The 27074-nt window shown below is 43.8% G+C and overlaps 1 protein-coding gene across 1 annotated transcript in view; it reads right to left on the reverse strand.

The window, feature by feature from the left end:
- The window catches only part of LOC124620133 (odorant receptor 65a-like), a 55504-nt gene extending 36220 nt beyond the window's left edge, over window positions 1-19284 (reverse strand). Inside the window, exons 1-3 of the mRNA XM_047146803.1 lie at window positions 18958-19284; window positions 14269-14762; window positions 5147-5246 (exon numbers count right to left, since the gene is read on the reverse strand). Of these exons, the coding sequence (XP_047002759.1) occupies window positions 5147-5246; window positions 14269-14762; window positions 18958-19284 (921 nt within the window). The remainder of the gene's footprint in view (window positions 1-5146; window positions 5247-14268; window positions 14763-18957) is intronic.
- Between the last annotated feature and the right edge of the window lie 7790 nt (window positions 19285-27074).

Raw genomic sequence — 27074 nt, forward strand, 5'->3', positions numbered from 1 at the left:
TGCCTTTCAATGTGCCTCATAAAAAGCAGACACAAGGAGTCAGATGTGGCGAATGTGGAGGCCTATCCATCCCTGCGCCAGTAAGTTTGCAATATTCCAACGCACTGACTCTTTTCCTGACTTAATGATCAAGACAGAGAAAAAACTATTCGGCGCGATGAGGTCTGGTCCAACCTTGCATGAACCACTAGGTGCCTGGTCGATCCCCTAATACAAATTGTTCGAAAATTTCAAAATAATTCCACTACTTATCGTTTCTCGCTTGCAAAAAGAGCCAATAATGCCTCTGCTACGTACTGGAGCCCAAACAGTAGCCATTTGGCTTCACAAATCGGGGATTTTGGGAACCCCAAAAAGCCAGTTTTGTTTCTTAACGGCTCCACCCAAGTGAAAGTGTGCATCATCTGTGAACCAGCTGTAGCCAACATCCAGTCCTTCATTATTAATCTTTGTGAGTATCTGATTCGCAAACCCCGCCGTCAATATCAGAATAAATCTGTAGATTTGTATGAATTACATACAAACAAATCTACACTCTTCTTTATGTACGTAGATGTCTGTGTCATTATCAGATTAATCCGATTTAAGATTGCATAGTTTTACTTACAAATATAATGTTTCGCTACAAAAAGAGGTTTTTTATGAACGACAGAAACTCTGCGCACAGTGTTGACGAAAAAGTGATACGCAGAGGCAGGTTCGTTTCGCAGCATGTGCACCGAAATGCACTTTGGCAAGTGGGGTATCGCCTTCAGCTAAACGAGAGAGAGATAGAGGAGCAGAATTGGATAGAAGTTTGAGAAAATCATTGTGCCATTTAGCATCTCCGATCGATTTTTCAGTAGCTTCTGCTAACAGATTGTGGAGAAACGCGAACTGGAAACTAGCAAAGGAATGGTTTCGCACGGCCTAAACAATTAAAATACTATTAGTCGACATCAGTGCAATAATAGGCCGCTGCATTTTGTGCATGATGGAGACCCTGATCATGAAACACAATTTTTTTTCCTGATGAAGCATGGTTGCTTTTAATGTAAGTCTCAGAACAATGCATGTTATAGATCTGAAAGACATCAAAGAGTCTCTGCGTGATGCGAAAAAACGTGTTTGGTGTGCAGTCTGTGGAACATAAATTACTGGACAGAGCTTTTTCCACCAGACCATAAATTCTGATCAGCGATATACGAGGTAGTCCGTGAATCGTTTCAGAAAATCGGTACATAAAACTACGTATTAAATTATACAGTACCTTAAAGAGCTCCCAGTTTTTCATATGTTTATAAATGTTCTATGTGCTCAACATTTGTCACATGGAACACATCCAACCCGTAGTCCACTACTGCACATAGGCGACTCAGCATATCGGAGTGACAGAGAGTACAGCTGCTGCAGTGTGGCGTCGCAAATATCCGAGGTTCTGTGGTAGAGACGGAACATGAACACTTTACTTGTAACCCCAGAAGAAAGCCTCACAAAGCGTCAAGTCCGGCGACGACGGTGGCCATTAGAGTAGCGCCAGATCATGAGCCGTAACACGGCGTGTCCATCACCGCAGAAACGTCTCATTCAGGTAATCTCGTACACAACTGTGTAAATGTGAAGAAGTGTGATCTTGTTGAAATCCAAGTTGTGGCATGAACCACAATTGTAACATGTCGAGATAAGCGATACCATCGACCCTTCGGCGAAGAAAGGTTCATGGACTGCCTTGTTGGACACGGCACAAAACACGTATGTGTTCAGTAGTGTTATGTGAATGCTTGTGCTCCATTTGCTTGTGTTACGTCGGCTGACGTTCCCCAAAAGATAAAAAGTGGCTCTGTCATGGAAGATCAATTTGCTTACGAAGCTGTCTTTTTCAAAATGATTCTAAATATCAATGCAGAACCGCAGCCGCAATTTGTACCCCTTACTCTTAATCTTGTTGGACTTCGCAACGTCTCGTCCCTCATACGTTGCACCGTCTCTTCCGACATTCAAGGTTGAGCCTAACGTTTTGCATCGCACTAACAGCCATCCTTCACGAACGTCTTGTACTACTTCACTATACTGTTGTAAACTGGTGATACCTTGTAAAACATAATACTGAAAGCTGTTTGCAAGTTGAGCATCGTATGTCTGTTCCGTGTTAGACCTGTTGGAGGAAGCGGTTGTTTAGTGCGTTGGTTCTGAACTGGAAACAGGACAATGACCGAGCAAAGGATCAATTTTAAATTTAGCTTTAAGTTTGGCAAGACACTGAAAGGAACGCATGCACTGCTGGTGTGTATTTATGTGGATCAAGCACCGTCCATGAACTGCGTGTACGAGTGGTTCGTCCGTTTTAGAAGAGGCCGGGAAAGTGTTTCTGACAATCCCCGCAGCGTACGACCGGTGACCGCCGTCAACGACGAAAACATTGAGAAAGTGATGACATTAATCATGAATGACCGTCGATTCACTGTGCGCAGATGAACCGTGAATCCGTGCGACAAATCCTTACCCAGGAGTTAGGGGAAGAGGAAAACGTGTTTTCACCTCGTGCCACATCACTTGATTGACGATCAGAAGCAGGCACGTTTAGAAGCTTCACAGGATTTTGTCAGAACGGTTGATGTGACACCCAATTTCTTGAACCGTATTGTCACTGAGGATGAAACACTGTGTCCCCGGTGCGACCCTGTAACGAAACGGAAAAGCATGGAATGGCGTTCTCCGACATCACCTCGTCGGAAAACGCTCAGAGCCGAAAAATCACGCATCAAAACGACGCTCGTCAACGTTTTCGATAGTCAAGGCATTATCAACAAGGAATTTCTACCTGAGTGAACGACGTTGAACGCTGCACGTACGTTAAAATATTGACCCGTTTCATGCAACGTCTATGCAAGATACGACCCCAGAACGCAAAACAAGGTTCCTGGTGTTTTGTTTACGACAACGCCCGCCCACACACAGCCAATATCGTTAAACAGTTCCTGGCAAAAAAGCGGGTGATGCAGCTTGAACATCCACCATAGTCGCCGAATCTCAATCCTCCAGACTTCTTCCATTCCCTCGACTAAAACTCGATTTGAAAGGAAAGAGATTTGACGATATTCCTGACATCCAATGAAACATGACGCTGCTTTTGAACACCTTCCCAAAGGAAGGCTTCGTGCAAAGTTTCCAGGACATGTGTCGGAGACCTCATTGCTGCATAGTTGTGGGGTGTGACTATTTCGAAGGGTAGTAAGGTAACTGCAGTTCATCTACGTTAATTCCATAGGACCATTCTTCTTCTTCTTCTCCTCCTCAGCGATCACAGGCCCTGTAGACCACGCGCTGCATTAACTATCTCCTTCCACCGCCTTCTATCTCTCGCAGTCTCTCTCCACCCTGCGGAAATTCCTAATACTGCGATGTCCTTCTATATGTCATCTTTCCACCTTGTAGGAGTTCGGCGTCGAGAGTTCCTTGGACTATTCACCGAACTTCATTGTCAGAGGTTGTATATTACATACTCCACCTTTTCAAACTGTATTACCTTCTTACAACGACGATCCAAAACGAGTTCGGCTCTGTACACCTACCAACGTGTTGGCTCTGAGCACTATGGGACTTAACAGCTGTGGTCATCAGCCCCCTAGAACGTAGAACTACATAAACCTAAATAAACCTGACTAACCTAAGGACATCACACGCATCCATGCCCGAGGCAGGATTCGAGCCTGCGACCGTAGCGGTCGCTCGGTTCCAGACTGAAGCGCCTAGAACCTCTCGGAAACTGCGGCCGCCTCCACTCTACAAGACAGGCACAGTTATCCTGCTACAATTTGCCACACACTTCGTGACAATCAAGCACTAAGGTATACACACGTTCCGCAATAAGGTTCACGTACACCACAGCTTCCGTTGTGACTTCGTTTACTACTACAGGTTACATGGAAGTCCACTTAATACTGCTGCCACTCGCTTGTGCCTATGGCTCCTTGCGTGTTTTCAGCAGCTGTTCGTCTGGATTACGATTTATCGGAATACGACCAGCGACCTGGTGTAAAAAAGAAACATTATTCACTAGACTAAACGATAGTTTTTCATTGATCCACGGCCCTACTTCAATGATCCCGTGCCAACTGCAGCGATAGACTGCTGCATCAATCGACTACATGTGCCTAGGAGGTGTGCTTGGAAACACTTGTGCTTGGACCAGCGTTGTACTGCGTCGTGAGATCTGCCACAAATCGCCACCTGTCCTACTTTACAGAGAGACTCCGTCCTCCTTGTTCAGTGATGAGCTTACGATTTCTAACACCTTGTCGCCTGTTCGTAGTTTCACCGCGTCTTCAACCAGTCTCCATAGCCGCTCACGACAGTAGTACGAAAACAGCCGATCAGCTTCGCCGTTCCCGAGTTCCTGGTTCCCAGGCGCCGCCCCAACACACCCTCACCTGTGTCGAAGTCACTCATGTCAGTGGATTTCCCCAATTCTCGCGGCATTCATTCTCGCTGTGCGCAGCTGACATCGCGCTTCGGCCCCTCAATGTTCACTACGGCCGCGTTTTACACTGTGTTGCGGTCGCAAACGAAGAACAGCTTTTCCAAAGCATTTCATTACTCCAAATGATTTGTCAAAGGGTAAGCTGTTGTTAGCGTTGCGCATTATCTTGAAAGGGAACTTTCATGGAAAGGAGATAAATTCCACAGAGAAATAGCTAAATTATTTTTATGACCAATTAGTTCTTCAGCTATGTCAGGGAAAGCCGAAAGTAAAAGTTACGTTTTGGAGTAGTTTCGACAATTAGTTCTGGGCACCAACACGTAACAGATTTGCTACAGAGAAATCGGTCCGCTGGTCAAAGGCGCGAAATAAATTGCCTGTTTATGGAGATATCAACTTATCTAACATCAAAATTATGTGTCACAAATACTGTGATGACTGTGTTGATGGCGAACTAAACAAAAGGGCGATGGAGTCGTCACAGGGGAAACAGTTGCTGTCTACTAAGGAGTTTCAACTGATTTGTCAGATAAAAGCTTCTCAGTATTCGATCGCTGCTATTCCTATGAAAAATGTTAATTTTCGCCTTTATCAGAAGTAAGATATTAAAAAATACCGTATTTACCATTTTTAACACTACCTGACAATGGTAATCAAAAATTTTACAAGAAAGGCTGTGAGACTCACTAAGGCGACTTGGAACAGTTGGAAGCAGACTGCAGCCCCGATGGACAAGCTCTGCCCCAGTAGCATGGCGCCTAAGCACTTCTCCATCAACTCGGTATTCCTGTGGGCAAATTGATGGAGAAGGAAAAACATTAGCACTTCGCTTCAAAGAAAGCTCTCATTACTACAGAAAAGGATCGAAAACTGTTCGTCAATTAATTGTCTCAGGAAGAGGAAATTGTCCTCTTGTGTCCAACGTAAGAGAGCTGCTGATTTACTGTCCAGGAACATTCTCTACTTAAATTAGACTACAAATGTTGTGTATTTTTATTGTGTGATGGAAATTATAAAACATTTACATGCTTAATCTGTTGAAACTGTTAGGTTCAGCTACTTATGCTATTAGAGTTGTTGCAAATTTTGGTGATAATCACGTCGGTAAATTACCCGACTATGCCTATTTTGATTCACTGATTTTATATGGCATCATATTTTGGAGCAATTCGTCATTAAGAGATCATTCCACAAAAGCATGGAATAAGAATAACAGCTGGAGGCCACCCAAGATCACCTTGAACTCGGGATATTCACAGTAAATAGGCTATACATAAACTCACTTATGAAATTCGTTATTAATAATCCATCCCAGTTCAAAAATAGCAGTGAAATACATAGCTACAACACTAGAAAGAAGTATGATCTTCACTATTCTGGATTAAATCTCAGTTTGACGCAGAAATGGGTGACTTATGCTGCCACAAAAATGTTTGGTCATTTGCCAAATAGCATTAAAAGCCTGACAGATAGCCAACCAACATTTAAAAGCAAATTAAAAGAATTTCTGAATGACAACTCCTTCTACTCAATAGATGAGTTTTTAGATATGTGGTAGCAACTGTAAAAAAAAAAATTATTTATTATTTTGTGGTAATAAAAGTTACGTTAAAGTGAAACGTTCCACATTATTACGAAATGTATTCGTGATCTATGGAACAAGGATTAATGTATGTATGTATGTATGTATGTATGTAATCATGACGCTTGGTCGTTCAAGCTGAACTACCCACTCGAAGTAGTAAATCTTTATCCCTACCAAGTAGCGACGCAGGAAAGTAGGCGTTTTACTCCGTACTTGTCTTGATCGTATTTAGTGGACTAATGATCGTTTACCAGTTTCAACTCTAGTCTCATATTAGGAACTAGTTTCTTGCTTTTTGCAAAAGTAAAGAGCCCTATAGTCACCTAATGCCCATCACTATCAAGAGGCCACAAATGTCAGCTTTTCGATTGACGCGTTATCTTCGTAAAAACTAAGACGCTAGTTTGATGATGACTCATACGAACTGAAATCGGTAAACTATCGTAAGTCCACTACATGCGATCAAGACGTGAAAGAAAAATATTTTTCGAATTAGATCGTGTACTTCTTTCTGAAAAATTTCAAATTTCATAGAGAGGGATACCTCTGAACTCCCACTGCGTGGTAACATCGATATGAACAAAGTTAACTGGTCGAGGCAGACCGCTGTTACGTCACCTGGTGGTAGGGACTTTCGTAAGGTAAACTCTTTCATCTGTTTACGTGAAACGTGTGGTAATGTGAAATCAACATCTATTGATAACTATCCTGCCTTTGCTTCTGTACTGGCTTTGGATGCTATAGGATTGGTTTTCCCTCGTTAAGTGGCCTTTGGCTTTTCGTCCCCATTGTGAAAAGGTTTGCAACCTCTTCTATTATTCCGCTTGTTCACGACAACGCATCCTAGGTGATCTGAGTGTATTGGTACTCATCGTCTGTTATGGACTCAGTTGTGCTGGCCGCAAACCTATGCCGCTGTCCTCAACAGATTTATATTCAATAACTGCTACTATTGGTTTGATCCGACCTTAGTGAGTGTGGCTGCAGATAGACAAATCTTTAAGATTTTACATCTCATTTTGCGAAAACGTAAACCACTGCTCCTTACACATTATCTGCAGCAATCGCAGGAAATATTCTTTCTGTTTAAAAATTATCCGTAGGGTAATTTTGTAACTGGTGTCGATCTTAGTTTATTCTTTGGCATTTTATTTATGTTTTTGTTGTTCTAATCCAACCTTTTACCAATTCATGAATGCCATTTCAGATGTCTGTGTTTATCTATTGTATTCCTTGCTCTGAGTCTAAAATTTTACTTGGGCCTATACTCTTGCTTTGATTTTCAGCTTTCTTATCGTACAACACCATAGACAAAGCAATGTATTGTTTGGATTTTCTACTTATGTACAGCTGAGCAGAGCACTAAGGTTAAATCATTTCGTTTCCTTCTCATTTGTACACTCGTGTTCCATTATGTGCGGTTTATGATTGTAAGAATCCTTATACCCACTTGCCCTCATAGGTCATTGTTTCAGTGGAAATGCTGTAGATCTGAAGTTGAAACATATTGTAGCATTGTATACACGAGTTTTGTTGGCTTTAAGCTGATCTGCAACGCATGAAGACGAATTTAATCCACTTTATTTTTCAGAAATGGACCACCATATTTCTCTTAGTTCTGACCAACGAGACTCACTGTGTGTAATAAACGACAAGCGCACCAATTCTTTCCGTAATTTTTCACTCAGTCAGATACAGAGAGCACACGTTTTTTCGTCCATAGTGTTCCAAAACATGAGTCTAGTATCCTAACTTTTCTTGAGAAGCACACTCCCTTGACTTCATGGTTGTGTTGTGTGGTAAAAAGTGTACTTCCAGTTAATCTGGTGCCTAAATGCATTCTGTAGTTGCATGGTCTATCTGAAACAGGCACTCTAGACTACCGATGTTCCCACCAATAGGTAGGTCTCCGTCAGTTTCCCCAAAGCGATTACAGATGAGCTGAGCAGATCATGAATAGCTCGTGGCAAGTTGCTGATAAATGTATACGTTGCTCGCAGTCGTGAGCCTTTCGGCGCAAACCACCAGCTACAGCACACCTTCGTGTTTCTGCGGCGAAAAGACTGATACATTAAGTTTCTGGCGTGCAGTCGCATAAATTAAACTCCTTCACTTCTTCTAATATTTCGGCCGTATAACGTTCAGCCATCTTCAGAGTGAGCCGAAGGACTCAACATAACGCTTCAAGACGATGACGCGAGCTTTAGTGCTGGAAACTCTTCCAGTTTAGGATGAACTATGTCTTACCTTCAGTCTTCTATTGTGGTCTGCCATTACTTGAAGCATATTTTAGTGGAGCCTAGTACTGCTCCCGAAGTAGCAGTTTTGTTACGTATTATTTTATTTATTTATTCTATTATCACAGTAAATTGATGTGGCCATCGTAGACAGAGACAGTACTAGCCTTTGTTGCCCAAGTTTCTGGTATGCATATATGCAGAGCTAACGGTATGAGAGTAGAGCGTCCTTTCAGTATCTACATTCGTTAATTCGTTCATTCAGTCGCTGTACACAAGCCAATAGCTACGTTCTCGCGATGTGTAGTCGCGTAGAAGGTGGAGAGCCAGTCGCGGAGCCCTCTTGCAGTTGGCTGGGTTGCTGGTGTAGAGATTGGAACCCATTTGGTACTGCAGCTATGAGAAGCTGCGCAAGGATGGTATCCAAGATTTCGTGCTCCATACTAAGCATTTTAGCCAGGTCGACAAGGCCAAAGGTGGTAGTTCGGCCGCCAGCATGTAGGATTTCCTCAGTGGTTTCTTGCGTCACAGCTGTTGCGATCCAGGGGAGCTGTGAGGCACTAGTGGTTATAGGATGCGTGAAAACTTGCGTGATTGGTACAGGTCAGGACTCTGCGGGGTGTTGTACTAGTAATCTGTAACTCGCTGCGATGTGACTTGATGGGTCCGATTCAAAGTTATGGCTTGAACGTACGGGAAACCCTGACTTGTAGCTGTGCGAGACGATTTCTCAAGCCTATTAGTTAGTCATTTGAATGCCTTCCGTCCCTTCTAGCTGGTGAAGGGGTTTTATTGCAGTCGACGCCGAAGGGGTTGTTATTATCCTTGCGTAGCGTGAAGTTAATGGCTGCCTTTTACGAAGCGCACTAGCATGGTACAGTAGATGGCCGATGTTTAGCTCGCAAGTCTTCAGCAGTTACGTCAAATGGTGCGATTGAAGTTATTTTCCAAAGTTCTCGACTGTTCTCGTTGTCGGTGGCATTAGCGAGAACCACTGCAGCGGCACTGCAGCGTTTAGGAGTGGTGATTTCATTCTGCTGAGAGAGCCCACTTCATAACTTTCCTGTTGTAGTTCTTGCCTTATGACATCTTCAGAGGGCTGCCATCAATACGGAAATCCGTGGGCATTCACCAAATCGGCCACCTGAAACGCTTCATTGCTTGGTACACGGTTAGATAGTAGGAATTTATTGTATGGAGAAGAATTATGTGAAGCGGTTAATTTTGTGATGTTTTCGTTCCAACCTCTATTACAAATCTTGTGTTAGTAAAATATTGATATACGTTTTCAATCTCTGTAAAGAGAACTTGCGTGGTTATGACTAATAAAATGTGAGGGGCCCAAGTAATGTGTCTGCCCGTTAGCGTGCGCCAGGAACGAACGCAAGTCTTGGCTATAAAGAATGATGGAAGAGAGAAGACACGTTGTCTGACGTCTTAGTTATCTTTACTTGGTATTACAGCGATTGTAAAACATTTGAGATGGCTGTGATGGAGTGGTGAACTAACTGATTCTTTAGACAACAGTCATGAAGCTTCTGTGTCTACAGCGAATAGGAACTTCCGTAAACAGCAGGTTTTTATTTTGTTGTCATTTGTTGTTGATATCAGCGCCTGTAGCGCGGTCTCTGGACGTCCAATTCTGATTAGGGACGAAACCATACCACCGGTGCATGGACGCATTTTTAGAGAGTATGGATTTAGGTTTTGTGTTGTAGTGTGACGCCAGGGAGCATCATCACTTGTCAAGAATAAATAATGAAGTCTGTCCCTCATGTGGGTGAACAGACTCTGCAGCATTGTAGGTAAGAAGATGTGACCTTCGACAAGAAACAAGACACTAACTTTCTCGGCCGGCGGGAGTGGCCGAGCGGTTCTAGGCACTACAGTCTGGACCCGCGCGACAGCTACGGTCGCAGGTTCGAATCCTGCATCGGGCATGGATGTGTGTGTTTGTCCTTAGGTTAGTTAGGTTTAAGTAGTTCTAAGTTCTAGGGGACTGATGACCTCAGAAGTTAACTCCCATAGTGCTCAGAGTCATTTTTTTTAACTTTTTCGTCTTCTCTCATTCCAGTAATAGGCAACTCTCGGGCGCAACAGATTAGCTTAAGAACTTTCTAATATTGTTTCCAAAGTATGTTCCAAATCGTTTTCTGCTCAATAACTTCTGAACAAGGACAAGGCACCATATAACTTTCATTTTCATGGCCAAATCAGAATTTTTATTTCACTGGTACATAGGTAGTGGCATAGTTTCCTTAAGTATCTTAATGATTTTAATGTGTTGAGTGTGTGGGCATTTAGAGGTCTTAGGTAGCCATCGCTTAGTTACGGACCTACCTGTTGAATTAATAATAGTGATTTAGTTTATGTTAGTTGTTGCGTCATTTTGTTGCCCAGCCGTGCGGAATCTGAACGCACAGCCATGTGCAGGCTCGGCCACACAACACCAAGTCAAGGACAACAGTCTGAAAGGTTTGACCCGACAATGGCCAGGATGCACACTGACGCCACGCCGACGGAAACGCTAGTGGTTTATCGGACAACGCCTTCAGCGGCCGACTAATCGAGGCTACCTGACATTTTGCTAGCTGTAAAGCGCATTCCTAGCGTCTGTTACAGGCGTTGAGGTATGACGCTGGGATTGCGCCGTTGTCTTTCTTCCTCTGGGGAGCATTATAGTAGCTACGTTGTTATTTTCCCGAGAATCCACATATTTGTCTGTACGAGATATCCCTTGCAATAGTTACCTCCAATGACAGTTCCTTAGATAGGATACACATATGTGGACCCTACTGTACTTCATTTCATATGTTACTGCTCATGAGCTCTCAGCAGTTCTCCTAGTACAAACGAGTTAACCCCGTAGGTATTGCTGGATGGGGCGCGCCGAGAAGACAGCCACCAGAGGATAATCCTGATGTCCAGGCCAGCTGCCACGACTGATGGACGCAGTTGCGCAATTGCTACTGCTGCTCGTGATAACGCTGGCCTTGGATGTGCCGACGGCTGTCCAGTCCTTTTCGCCTAATGCAACAGCGATGGAGATATGGACCTTCCTGCAACGCCACATACAGCAGTTCACAGCCTTCTGACTCACCACACTCTGTGAAAAGACGCACCGACCGAAGTGTAGTGGCCACGCCTTTCGTGTGATCGTGTGACAGCGACTCGCGTCTCTAATCTCCTTCATGTACTCGACAAAAGTCTCAGTGTACGTTAGTACTTTCGCTGTTTTCTTTACAGCAGGTTCAGTACAACTGTACAATGTCCCCTCCATCAAGAGTACTAAAATCGTTTTCGGTATATTGTTCATAAATGTAGTACGTTAGCACATAAAAATGCCCATGTGCGTAGCAAGAATCTTGCCAATATCAACTCTAGCCAACGGCCATGATCGATACAATGTGACCATTTCATACCCATATTATAAATCAAAATATTTGCTTTAGTATGGGGCTGTTATCTGTATGTTTTGACGTAACCTAGGATGTCTTGCAACGCGGGATTAGCCGAGCGGCCTATAGCGCTGCAGTCATAGGTTAAGTAGTGTGTAAGCTTAGGGACTGATGACCTTGGCAGTTAAGTCCCATAAGAATTCACACACATTTGAAAATCTCTTTTTTTTAATTTCTTTCCAATGTTGTTGTTGTTGTGGTCATCATTCCGGAGACTGATTTGATGCAGCAGTCCATGCCACTCTATCCTGTCCAGGCTTCTTCATCTTCCAGTACGTACTGCAACCTACATCCTTCTGAATATGCTTCGTGTATTCATCTCTCGGACTCCCTCTACGATTTTTACGCTCCACTCTGCCCTCCATTACTAAATTGGTGACCCCTTGATGCCTCAAAACGTGTCCTACCAACCGATCACTTCTTCTAGTCAAGTTGTGCCACAAATTCCTCTTCTCCCCAATTCTATTCAGTACCTCCTCATTAGTTACGTGATCTACCCATCCAATATTCAGCAGTCTTCTGTAGCACCACATTTCGAAAGCTTCTATTCTCTTCTTGTCTAAACTATTTATCGTAAATGTTTCACTTCCATACATGGCTACACTCCATACAAATACTTTGAGAAACGACTTCCTGACACTTAAATCTATACCAGATGTTAACAAACTTCTCTTCTTCAAAAACGCTTTTCTTGCTATTGCCAGTCTACATTTTATATCCTCTCTACTTCGAGCACCATCAGTTATTTTGTTCCCCAAATAGCAAAACTCATTTACTACTTTAATTGTCTCATTTCTTAATCTAATTCCCTCAGCATTACCTAATTTAACTCGACTACATTTCATTATCCTCGTTTTACTTTTTTTGATGTTCATCTTATATCTTCCTTTCAAGACACGGTCCATTCCGTTCAGCTGCTCTTCTCTGACAGAATATTTACAATATTAGTTTGATAATGTTTTATTTACTGAAATCATATCATGTACGCAACGTTAGTCAAATCACACTCACACTTGCAACATTTACCTGTTACATGCTAGATAATTTGCCTAACGGCATTTGTATGCCCACAACTTAACTCTCCATGACGTAAACTATATCACAAATTTCTCAGTAATGAACTTAAACAAAAATTCATTTTGTTCACCTCTAATTTTATTTTCCAAGACTTACTGTTCATCATGCCTGTAGTAAACAGTTTAACTGCCATCTCATTCTCTATGCTTGTCATTCCAGTGGCATGATATTATGTGCATCATGTCTTTTAGTAACCGACGGGTCTTACAGCTTATCCAAAAAGTTTTTGGTCGCTCTTTTGCTTGAAAGAGGTAGACACTGTAACTTAATCAAACGTGAATAGCTTGTACTGTAAAGTCATACGAATAGAATTGATGATTTACACATGCTGGAGTGACATTCATGGTAAAAACAGATAAAGCAGTAATTTTCTCAGCATCTTGCAGAATTTATAAAAGACGCATTTCTACAATGACGTGGTACTTTTAAAGTCTCTGTAGAAATACCAACTTGGTTTCCATTCATGAAATGTTCTCACTCATCCCACAGTTTTGAAGCTTTTTGATAAAATTCTAACAATAAAAACAGACATCGTAGGTTTTTACTAGGGAGTTCATTTGGGGGATTCACTTTAATACTCCACGATGGCAATCATTCTTCATATTCAAAAATGTCTTCCTACAAATTTGCATTTATAATTGTGTATTTATAACTGAGGATTTGCCTGTTCTCTCCAAGAGTCAGTTAGGAGAAGAAATTTGGTCTCCTGCGCGTAGGGCCTAACTGCATCAGTGAAAATATTCCTTTTCATGGCTTTGATGAAAACATTAATAAACGCAATACGTTGACTATTGTTTCGGTTTATCTGCAGTGAAGTGACGTAAAGACTGAAAATAAAATATAATTCCCACATAGGGTGTCAAGGACACGATCCACGGATTAACGTCCTGCGCTGTTTCCGCTGCACCGACAGTGGCCTGGAAATAACAGTAGATCAAATAGCCAATGCTTCGCCAAAGCCGTGGTAAAAACGTTATTTTTTTCTGGAGCCTCCACTTCTGTCAGTTTCTGTCAATTCCTTTCAATTTGGACTAAATCGGTGATGAGTAGTAGGCGCGGTCTGCTTGTGAGACAAAAAACTCAACCTTGAGAATAAGACTGACATCAAGAACCTGAGTTATCATGTTATCACACAGTCATCAACGCACTAACTTTTGCCAATCATACACTGGAGAAAAATTATTTCCTTATCTTTCAATATTTAGTCTTTCTTAGCACAATGCCACATACGAAACAATTAGTCAAAACATGTTATTTCATTTGTACCGACTAGTTTCGCAATTAGTGTTCTATGTTGTTGTTTTACATATGAGACATGTCACAGTGGTGCCTGCCAGCCCAAAAACTGGTTTCCGCTTAACACTTGAACCCTCGTGTTTAAAAATTTTGCTACTGTAGTGCATTTGAGCTCGAAATAATATGTACATCATAAGCCAGTATATCATCACTTACCCAATAATAGCTTGATGGTGAAGAATCATTTTTCGTAGTTGATGTCTGATTTGAAAGCCACTCATGGCGTCAGATGAGAGTGAAGTTTCACAAGGCATATGTTTGATTGAAGACGTAAGGTCTTGGTCTTCATTAGCAAGGTCGACAATGTTTCTGGAGAGTAGGATGAGCTGCACCCGCAGCTGTGCTATGAGGGACACGTTGAAGGAGTCCACAACTATAGTAAGCACGGCCGCGTGTATAGTGATGAAGCTGCAGAAGACCCAAGTGGGGATGAATGTGAGAGGACTCGTCACATCGTATGGGAGCTCCAAGATAAACGGCAATCCTGCAGCACAGAAACCAAAGCGAAGCAGCGGAAATATGATCCACCACAGGCAGCCTGCGGTGCCAAACCAAATGTAGGCCAGCACGAATCTGCGCAGATCTTGGTCACGTGTCTCCATCAGGTGAACATCATGTGGGCGCAGGAAGTCTCCAAAGTCACGGTCCAGCTGCACATAGATAGAAAAGACAGTTACTGAGAGTTGTCAAGTGAATTTACACACAAACTGCCTCTACTGCAAGAGTTCTTCTCTTCACAACAGGTAAAATGGATTTCTCAGATATTACCAGTCACAAAACCCCCAAGAAATTACTTTATTTCAAGTAGACTTATACTTTTACACAAAATATAAAGATACTCAACAATAACCAAGTGTAGGTAACCCCACGGAATGAAAGCTGCATAAACGTCAATCAAGATCCAGCGTTGGGGCAGTTGAACGACAGTAGTAATATGCCATGGCCGTGCTCAATAAATTGTCGCCCACTTACAGTACATCTTTGGAACTACAGAAACCCAAACCAGAACATCCAAATGTAGATTCGACCCCCCCTTCTCACAAATATCTGTCCAGTAAGTTTATGGTGATAAGACTGCACATCGCAGAACATTTGGACTGGCTGCGCTAAATGCAGTAGGAGAAGGGGAACGCTTAGCTTCACAAAGCGCCCAAGGTCAATCTGCTGCAAGCAGTGTTGCGTCAGTACCACTGATTTCGTGAAACTCATCTCAAGTGTCTTGTCATGACGCGCAATGGAGCAAACGGCCTAACAATGGTATGTCGTCGTCCTCCGTTCCGAAAGTTATATTGATGCCTATTACCTTTTGAGCAAGCATACAAGAATTGTTCTCTACTGTATCCAAAATTTTCAAGTTGACTGAATATGCTGAAGTAGGGCCGCTAATAACTGCCCGACGGTCCCGCTCTAAACGGCCATCAGTCAGCCACACCGAAGAAAATGTGACTCACGAGCGTGTTTTGTTGTACTCTGACTTTCGAGAGAACCTTAGAACAACTGCATAGGCACTGAACCTTCATACAGCCGCTGTGCACACCATCGGGACAAATTACCTCAACATTTAAAAGGTATGCTCCAAAGTATTGACGTACGTGCTTAACGCAGGTAGAATGGCAATGGTAAGTGAATTTTCAGAACTGGTTCCAACTGAAGCTGATTTTTTAGTATTTGTTACATTCTAGGTGCGTGACTATTTGAGTAGGACACGGAGACAAAGCGCCAGTGTACCTAATGGAGCACCCAGAGTCTCCCAATGAAAGATGGCAAAAATGAGCAAGTTATAAGTGATATCAACGCTGACTGTGTGATTCACAAGAATCATAGTGTTTGATGCACAAGAATTTGCAAAGTGTGTGATTCACAAGAATTTTCGCCAAAATATTTCTAAATGCTTGTAGCTGAACTTTTCAAGAGCTTTCGACGATGTAGACTAATATACACTGTTTCAAATTCTGAAAGGTGCAGGGGTGAAATACAGAGCAGAAAAGGTTATTTACAGAGTTTACAGAAACCAGACTGCAATTATGTCTCGAAGGTCACGAAAGCCGGCCGTTGTGCCGGAGTGGTTCTAGGCGCATCAGTCTGGAAACGTGCGACCGCTATGGTCGCAGGTTCGAATCCTGCCTCAGGTATTGATGTGTGTGTTGTCCTTAGGTTAGTTAGGTTTAAGTAGTTCTAAGTTCTAGGGGATTGATGACCTCAGATTTTAAGTCCCACAGCACTCAGAGCCATTTGAACCATTTGAAGGTCATGAAAGGGAAATAGTGTTTGCGAAGGAAGGAAACAGGTTATAATCCGTCCCAAATGTTATTCAATCTGTTCACTGAGCAAGCGGGGGAAATCAAGGAAAAATATGGAGAAAAAATTAAATATGAGGTTTCCTCAATGACACCGTAATCCTGTCAGGTACAGCATAGGACTTGGAAGAGCAGATTAACAGAATGAACACAGCGTTGAAAGGAGGATATAATGTTAACACCAACAAAACAAACACAGCAGTAATGGTGAGGAGCTGAACTAAATCAGGCTATGCTGAGGGAACTAGATTATTAATGGGACACTAAGAGGAATATATCCGCTAAAAGGATTATATCTACTAACCATTAACTAATCTAATATCTATTAACTATCCTAATTCCTATTCTGCTATTTCTGCAATAAAATTACGGGTGACAGCCGAAGTACATTGGCAATCGCAAGAAACGCGTTTGTGAAGAAGAGAAATTTGTTAACATCAGACGTGAAATTATAATAATGGGAAGTATTTTCTGAAGGTATTTGTCGGGGTGGGGGGTGCAGTATTGTACATGTACATCGGCATGTACATCTACAACTACATATATATTCCACAAGCCACGGTAAGATGCGTGAGGGAGACTACCGTTTGCCACTACTAGTCATTTCCTTTCCTGTTCCAGTCGCATATAGAGTGAGTGAAAAATGAGAGTCTGTATGCCTCCATACTAGGCCTAGTCTGCATAATCTTATCTTATTGGTCCTTATGCGAAATTTGTGTTGGCTAAAGTAGAATGGCCATGCAGTCAGCCTCAAATTCTGGTTCTCCAAATTTTCTCAGTGATGCTTTCCCTCCAGTGAATCCCATCTGAGTTCCCAAAGCTTCTCCCTAATACTTGCGTGTTGTTCAAACCTACCACTAACAAATCTAGCACTGACCTCTGCAGAGCTTCGAGGTCTGCCTTTAATCGGACCTGGTGTGGATCCCTCGATCAGTACTCAACGATGGGTCGCACTAGTGTCGCATATGCTGTCTACTTTACAAATGAAAAATACTTTCCCGAAACTCCCCCAATAAACCGGTGTTGACCATGCGCCTTCCCTGCAACATTCATTATATGCTCTTTCCATTTCATACTGCTTTGCAACGATATGGCCAGACGTTTATCTGTGTGACTGTGTCAAGCAGCTGTACTCGAACATCATGTATTTGTTTTTCCTACCCACTTGCATTAACTTAAAATTCTCTACAGTTAGAGTTCGCTGTTATTCATCTGACTTGCTCTAAACTGAAACGAACACGATACATCTACATTTACATACATACTCTGCAATCCAACATACGGTGCGTGGTGGAGGGTACCTCGTACCACAACTAGCATCTTCTCTCCCTGTTCCACTCCCAAACAGAACGAGGGAAAAATGACTGCCTATATGTCTCTGTACGAGCCCTAATCTCTCTTGTCTTTGTGGTGTTTCCGAGAAATATAAGTTGGCGGCAGTAAATTGTAGTGCAATCAGCCTCAAATGCTGGTTCCCTAAATTTCCTCAGTAGCGATTCACGAAAAGAACGCCTACTTTCCTCCAGAGACTCCCACCCGAGTTCTTGAAACATTTCCGTAACACTCCCGTGATGATCAAACCTACCAGTAACAAATCTAGCAGCCCGCCTCTGAATTGCTTCTATGTCCTCCCTCAATACGACTTTGATAGGGATCCCAAACGCTCGAGCAGTACTCAAGGTCGTATTAGTGTTTTATAAGCGGTCTCCTTTACAGATAAACCACATCTTCCCAAAAGTCTACCAATGAACCGGAGACGACTATCCGCCTTCCACGCAACTGCCATTACATGCTTGTTCCACTTCATATCGCTCTTCAATGTCACGCCCAAATATTTAATCGATGTGACTGTGTCAAGGGCTACACTACTAATGGAGTATTCAAACATTACAGGATTCTTTTTCCTATTCATCTGCATTAATTTACATTTATCTATATTTAGAGTTAGCTGCCATTCTTTACACCAATCACAAATTCTGTCCAAGTCATCTTGTATCCTCCTACAGTCACTCAACGACGACACCTTCCCGCACACCACAGCATCATCAGCAAACAGCCGCACATTGCTGTCCACCCTATACAAAAGATCATTTATGTAGACAGAAAACAATAGCGGACCTACCGATAAGCGGTTGAGATAAGAAGAGAATAGACGCTTTTGAAATGTGCTCTTATAGAAAAATGCTGTAGATGGGCACATCACGTAACTAATGATGAGGTACTGAACAGACTTGGGGAGAAAAGAAATTTTTTGGTACAACTGGACTAAAGGAAGAGCTCGATTGTAGGGCACATTCTGTGACTGAAGGAATCACCAGGGAAGTGTGGGGATAAAAATTGTAATGGGAGACCTGGAGATAAGCGTAGTTATCGGGTCCAAAAGGATGTAGGCTACAATAGTTTTTCGAGTATATAGAAGGTTGCACAATATAGCGTAGAACGGAGAGACCATGAACTGAAGACCATATCAGTAATAACAATACTGATTTTTGTTTAGCACGACACTCACATTACCTTACGGAGACACTTCATCTTGTAGAGTACAAACCTGGGCGGCGAGATAGTGAAATTGGCGCTCGTGAACGGCGATATGTCCGAGGCGGAAGAGCCAGGCGGCGACGGTGTTGAAGGTGGAAAGCAAGAGTGTGAAGCGGTCTATGTCGGCGGTACCGCCCCTCCACAGGGCCAGCGCCTGCGAGCAGAGGAAGGCCGCCACTGCGGCGTTCGCGACCGCGCTCCGCAGGTAGTAGGCGCGCGCCTCCCAGGACTCTGCTCGCGGGTGCCGCATCACACCCGTCCAGTGCAACAGCCGCAGCAGGTACTCCAGCTCTTGTGGCGGCCGGGCGACCGGCGGCGTCCACGGCGGCAGCTCCATCCCGCCCGCACTACCTGCATGTGCCGAGTGTCATCTCATGTAACGTGAGTACAGTACGTATACGTCACAACCATCATCATCATTATCATCTCCTTCCAACCATTATGTGACACTGTCACCTGTTCTGGTCCCAATCATCCAGCCGCTTCCTGCGACGTCAGCCTAGTTCTCCCTTTCCAGCCGACAACTAATTCATTACCTTTGCAGTATATTTTCTAAACTACTGGCCATTAAAATTGCTACACCACGAAGATGACGTGCTACAGACGCGAAATTTAACAGACAGGAAGAAGATACTGTGATATGCAAATGATTAGCTTTTCAGAGTGTGGTGTCACCGCCAGACACCACACTTGCTAGGTGGTGGCCTTTAAATCGGCCGCGGTCCATTAGTATACGTCGGACCCGCGTGTCGCCTCTGTCAGTGATAGCAGACCGAGCGCCACCACACGGCAGGTCTAGAGAGACGTACTAGCACTCGCCCCAGTTGTACAGCCGACTTTGCAAGGAACGGTTCACTGACAAATACGCTCTCATTTGCCGAGACGATAGTTGGCATAGCCTTCAGCTACATTTGCTACGACCTAGCAAGGCGCCGTATTCAATTGATATTGAGATTCTATTAGTGTATCATCAAGAGCGATGTTCTACAAATGTGGATTAAAGTTAAGTATTCCACAAGCTCCGTACTTTTCTTTATACCATTGATTACGTATCCTGTTTCAGACCTCACGCCAGCCTGCGCGAGTTTAAGCGCGTGCCTTTCGGCTTCCTCTCATTGTGTCTAGGCTGTCTTGTCTAGACACAACAGGTTGGCAGCAGGTACTCCAGCTCTTGTGGCGGCCGGGCGGTCGGCGGCGTCGACGGCGGCAGCTCCATCCCACCCGCACTTGGTTGGCGCCGGTGGCGACACCTACAACGTGCTGACATGCGCAAAGTTTCCAACCGATTTCTCATACACAAACAGCAGTTGGCCGGCGTTGCCTGGTGAAACGTTGTTGTGATGCCTCGTGTAAGGAGGAGAAATGCGTACTATCACGTTTCCGACTTTGATAAAGGTCGGACTGTAGCCTATCGCGATTCCGGTTTATCTTATCGCGACATTGCTGCTAGCGTTGGTCGAGATCCGATGTCTGTTAGCAGAATATGGAATCGGTGGGTTAACGAACGTAATACGGAACGCCGTTCTGGATCCCAACGGTCTCGTATCACTAGCAATCGAGATGACAGGCATCTTATCGGCGTGGCTGTAACGGATCGTGCAGCCACGTCTCGATCCCTGAGTCAACAGATGGGGCCGTTTGCAAGACAACAACCATCTGCACCAACAGACGACGTTTGCAACAGCTTGGACTATCAGCTCGGAGACCATGGCTGCGGTTACCCTTGACGCTGCATCACAGACAGGAGCGCCTGCGATGGTGTACTCGACGACGAACTTGGGTGCACGAATGGGAAAACGTCATTTTTTCGGATGAATCCAGGTTCTGTTTACAGCATCATGATTGTCGCATCCGTGTTTGGCGACATCGCGGTTAACGCACATTGGAAGCGTGTATTCGTCATCGCCATACTGGCGCATCACCCGGCGTGATGGTATGGGGTGACATTGGTTACACGTCTCGGTCACCTCTTGTTCGCATTGACGGCACTTTGAACAATGGACGTTACATTTCAGTTGTGTTACGACCCGCGGCTCTACCCTTCATTCGATCCCTACGAAACCTAACATTTCAGCAGAATAATGCACGACCGTATGTTGCAGGTCCTGTACGGGCCTTATGGATACAGAAAATGTTCGACTGCTGCCCTGGCCAGCACATTCTCCAGATTTGTTACCAATTGAAAATGTCTGGTCAATGGTGGCCGGGCAACTGGCTCGTCACAATACGCCAGTCACTACTCTTGATGAACTGTGGTATCGTGTTGAAGCTGCGTGGGCAGCTGTACCTATACACGCCATCCAAGCTCTGTTTGACTTAATGCCCAGGCGTATCAAGGCCGTTATTACGGCCAGAGGTGGTTGTTCTGGGTACTGATTTCTCGGGATCTGTGCACCCAAATTGCGTGAAAATGTAATCACATGTCAGTTCTAGTATAACGTATTTGTCCAATGAATACCCGTTTATCATTTGCATTTCTTCTTGGTGTAGCAATTTTAATGGCCAGTAGTGTACTATCCTAACAACAACACCCATTTCGTTCAGTTTTCATCTGTCTTCTCCTTAGCTGAAATGATTTTGTAATCTTATTATTTCATTCCTTAGATTCGTTACAGCACAGAATAGTTTCCTGTAGGAACGTACAAATTTTTATTAAAGCTCGTTTGTATTGCCATAGTTAAGACAGAGATATAGGCTGAAGTAAGAGGTGTGACAGTATGTCGCAAGTGGATCAGACCAGAGACACATTACGTCACCATCCGCCGAGTGAGAATACACATTTAGCTGAAAGACAACTGTGACAGAAACCCAAGGGAAGTGAGACAAGAGTAAGACATGTTGTGAGAAAATCGATCTTTTACACAAGAACATGTAGTGCGGCCCTGATACAGCAGTTAACAACCTTTTAAGTGAATTTGTCAGAAAAGGACACACGCAATCATTAATGCCTGAGCCTCCCATCATGCCTCATGTAAGCTCCGCTTAAATACTTCTGTTTTCCAGCTCTTGCCGCTTGATCATTGAGATTGATGTCAATGACAGTAACAGCATTCGATTCCATGATTACAGTACTGAAGTGAAACTATGTCTTAATAGCTGCAGCAACGTGTATGAAGTAGCTGCAGATATATTACCGATGCTTGTCTCTACTTGATGAATTTCACACTGCCTACAACTGTCATCTACTGATGGAAAAACTGTCTCCCAACAACAACACCACATGCAGAGTGCTGCCAGCTTGAACTGTAGTGTGGAATCCAACAGTAGGACCTCTCCGGTGTCTACATTCCTACTCAAGTGCAGATACCTACCAGGCCAATATGGAGATAATATTCCAAGCATATGACTACCGGTTCCAGGTACACCGCTACTGGGTCATCAAAGGCCCACATAGAATTCAGAGTGTAACCGAGGACGATCCAGCAGCCAGCAAGAGACAACTTCATGCTGGGTAATGGCTGTCCCAGCTCGCCAGCAACCCATGCAGTCGTTAGGGCCGCTAACACATTCTCCTGGGCGTGCAGATGGTGACCTGCCTGGACAACAGTTCGCTACAATCCAACACGCAGCTGAATCAAGCAACAGCAGAAGCTGGTGAGGAGAGCAAGGAATTTTAAATAAAGTGAATAAGCAGTTGCACTCTAATATCGGTTTACTAGCGTCAAAGAAGCTTCCCAGTTTTCCAACAGGTACACTGACTTCACACAGTGGTGTCCCTAGTTGGTCTCTCTGTAACTTATAAGTTTTATTACAGCCACTTACAGATTTCGTGAATTTCGTCTCCGCCTCCTGTTATGTCATGTTTTCTTTTTTGTTATCAATGTTTCTGAACCATATACAAGAATGGGTTCAGCCATAACAGCACACAATTTCATTTGTGTTCCCTTTTTATTCCCAAAGTTTTTCCCGTTATCCTGCAGGTAGCTTGTAGCTTACACACACCAAAAAAGTGTTGCATCACCTCGGTTCAGAGAGTTCCGGAACCTGCACAGGAAACTGGAATATTGCTCTTGAAAACCACACATTGCATGTTGTACCACCATACAGTGAGACCTTCACAGGTGGTGGTCCAGACTGCTGTACACAACGGTACCTCTAATACCCAGTAGCACATCCTCTTGCATTGATGCATGCCTGTATTCGTCGTGGAGTACTATCCACAAGTTCATCAAGGTACCGTTGATCCAGATTGTCCCACTCCACAGTAGCGATACGGCGTATATCCCTCAGAGTGGCTGGTGCGTCAAGTCGTCCATAAACAGCCCTTTTCTATTTATCCCATACATGTACGATAGGGTTAATGTCTGGACAACATGCTGGCCGCCCTAGTAGAGCACTTGTCGTCATCCTGAAAGAAGTGATTCACAAAATGTGCACGATGTAGGCACGAATGGACGTCCATGAAGACGAAGCCACGTCAATGTTCTGCCGATATGATTGCACTATCGGCCGGAGGATGGCGTTCATCTTTCCTACAGCCGATACGACACCTTTAATGACCACCAGCGGCGTATGTCGGCCCCACACAATGAAACCCCAAAACAGCAGGGAGCCTCCAACTTGCTGCACTCGCTGGACAGTGTGTGTAAGGCGTTCAGCCTGATCGGGTTGCCTCCAACACGTCTCCGACGATTGTCTGGTTGAAGGCATATGCGACACTCGTCGGTGAAGAGAACGTGATGCCAGTCCTGAGCGGTCCATTCAGCATGTTGTTGGACCCATCTGTAACGCGCTGCATCGTCTCGTCGTTGCAAAGAGGGACCTCGCCATCTACTTCGGGAGTAAAGTTGCGCATCATGCAGCCTGTTGCACACAGTTTGAGTCGTAACACGACCTCCTGTGGCTGCACGAAAACCCTTGTTCAACCATAACCCGTAGGTAGCGGTCATCCATTGCAGTATTAGCCATTGGGTGGCCTGAGCGAGGCGTGTCATTGACGCTTCCTGTCTCTCTGTATCTCCTTCATGTCCGAAAAACATCGCTTTGGTTCACTCCGAGGCGCCTGGACACTTCCCCTGTTGAGAACCCTTCCTCGCACAAGGTAACAATGCGGACACGATCTAACCGCGGTACTGACCGTCTAGGCATGATTGAACTACAGACAACACGAGTCGTGTACCTTCTTCCTGGTGGAATGACTGGTACTGATCGGCTGTCTGACCCCCTCCGTCTAATAGGCGCTGCTCATGTATGGTTGTTTACGTCTTTGGGCGGGTTTAGTGACGTATCTGAACAGTCAAAGGGACTGTGCCTGTGATACAATATCCACTGCCAACGTCTATCTTCAAGAGTTCTGGGAACCGGGGTTATGCAAAACTTTTGAATGGGTGTATTAATCTTCTTCACAATGTCTTTGTCATAGTTAAAACTAGACAACTGAAGTCGTATACTTGATATAAATTTTTCTCTTTTATTATTTTCGATCTGAGAGGAAGCCATTGTCTTTGTCTAACTCGCAGATGTACTTAAATTTTTATATATTTCATTTCAGTTCAATCTATATTCAGTTGGGTGTAAATTATGTTCCGTTTCCCATATACTTACCAGGTCATCAGCATATAATAGAGTACTCAATGGTATGCTAGATCCTATTTTAATTCCTAACTGTATATCTCGACTGGAGGAATGCGCTGTAGCTGGACTTCCGGGGCTCCCCATAGCCACGCCGGTGGTCTGTTCATAGAACTTACGTTTCCATTTGGAATACGTGGTCGTATGGCAATACTTAAACAGTTCGGTAGCATCGGGTGGAAAAATCCGATTCAGCTGTTGCAACACCTCATTGAGCGGAACCGTAGTAAAAAGCAATGCCACACAAAAACGAGCAGGTATTTCAATTGGAACGATTACGGGAAGCGCGGCTTTGAGGAGCCCCTTAATCCCAGTTACAGCGAATTAATTTATGAAAAAAAATCGAGAAACTGACAACAATAAACCGAAAATATGGTTTCCCTACGTGAATGATATCTTTGTTTTGTGGAGGCATGGTGGAGAGGAAATAGGTTGTTTTCACAAGCATCTCAACTGGATTAAGCGAAGTTTCAATTTATCATGGAGAAGGAAGATGGCGGATGATTAAATTCTTTTAACGTGCTAATTTTCAGGAATTAACATGGTATCTTAGGCCACACAGTTCAACGAAAACCCATGCACCCAGACCGTTACCACAAAGGCTTTCGAAAAGCGAGGCATTATAAAAATGTTGGCGGATAGAGCAAGGAACATCTGCGGATCAGAGCTGCTTGAAGCGGAATTAAAACACCTCCCCAATGGATTGCTGAGGAGTGTCTGTTCATCCGCTGAGGTAAAAAAAAGCGTTAACACACCCATACAAAAATCAAAGGAATGCACAAATTGCTGTAAACCCAGTCTGTCTGCCTTTCATTAAGGATGTTACTGACAGCATAGAAAAAAATCTATAAGAAACGGGCCATCGAGGTAATCTACAAACTCACCCGAAAAATACAGGATAACCTCAATTTGGCTAAGGATGTTCGCAAACCGCTGGAGAAAGCAGAAATTTGTAGGCTTGCGTGTAGTTGTGGGGAAGTGTACATGCACACTTAAGAAAAACAATGAAAAACAGTTAGAAGAGAACAAGGGCAACTTTAATAGCACAGGAGATTGACAGATTAGCTATTGCGGAACATGCTTTGCAGAGGCGAAACCACCACATTAATTTGGATAGGACTGAAATACTGGCAGCCATAAGCAGATACTATGACAGACTACACAGAGAGAGCATAGACATTGTTAAATATCCCAGGAATTTCTAAGAAGGAGGCCGTTAAATTGAATGACATCTGAATACCGATGTAGGAGAAGATATGTACCAGTCTTCCGCCATGGTGTGATAGCAACAGCGGATGACGGCAACCGACAACGATCAATTGCTCTCAGGTTTCGAAACTTGAGACGACACGCCACTGCCCGGGAGCGTGTGTAGACGAAATTCTGCTGCCGTCAGTAGCGAGCTAGCGCGTGAATCGGACACTCAAAGAAGCTACGATCCCCTTGAAAACGTTCTCTGCAGATGCGGACGAAACTGCGGGATTCAACTTGAAATCCAATCGACCGCGACATAACAATCGGGAAAATTCTATTAATCGTAACTGAAACAGCGTTCCTCGTTTGTGGAGCGGTCACGGGCCTGCAACGCTAAGCAGAGGCTTACCGAGGCAGCTAGAGGAGAACTCACAATTTAAAACGGAATACAAACGAAGGAGAAACAGGGCATTTGCAAGTAGTGGCTCGACCACAGCGGCCGGTTGGTACGTCTAACCATCTGATTTGAGTTTGTTTGATCAGTCATCATGAGTGCGATTTTTACACAGTTCTCCACGCTTGTCTAAGCAAATGACACGCTGTTTTAACACCCACAACTAAGAAGCAAAACACAGGAACAGTTAAAATATCGATGTTGTTAGTAACTATTCATTAGTTGATATCAATGTTCGTATTATTCGCAGGAAGTTTAGAAGCATTATATTCTCCCACTACGGTATCAACCCACAGAATGAGAGCTAAAGAAAAGAATTTTTCAAGTAGTGGGAAGCCGTTTTGCTTTCTCACTAACTGTGGAACAAAACCTCTAGCACTTTATATTTTCTTTAACTCTGAATTAAATACCGTAATGTTTCTCAAAAACGGGAAAAGGCCGATTGCTTCACAATCGGTCTTCGACTTAGCTTCTTCCTTGTTTCTAATGAGCTGAACGTCGACGAGCGGAAAATAGTTTTGTCTGAGTAATTGCTAGAACTGCTACCGAGGGCGCCATCTGTTTATCAGAAACACAACCAGGCTTGGAGATGTCAAAGGAAAATTTTACACTCGAGAAACTTTTATAATGTCATTACTGTCCTTTCTATATGACACTCTAGAAACATCGTTGTCGCCATTTCTGCACGTACCGTTCACTTCGCAGCATGATTTTACAGACTGAAAGGAAAAAAACTGACTTATTTATGTAACAACAGATTTTGCTTCTTTTTCGTGCAACGAGACCTGACGGACGTTTTCCCAGTGGACAGATTCGGTCCTGAAGAGCGACTCGAAAGCCCTTCCAAAACAGAATCGAGTAAACAGCGTTGATGTTTCAAAATAAAATCCAGCACTTGTGTCGTTGAC

This window comes from Schistocerca americana, chromosome 6, assembly GCF_021461395.2.
Source record: "Schistocerca americana isolate TAMUIC-IGC-003095 chromosome 6, iqSchAmer2.1, whole genome shotgun sequence".
Taxonomy (NCBI): Eukaryota; Metazoa; Arthropoda; class Insecta; order Orthoptera; family Acrididae; genus Schistocerca; species Schistocerca americana.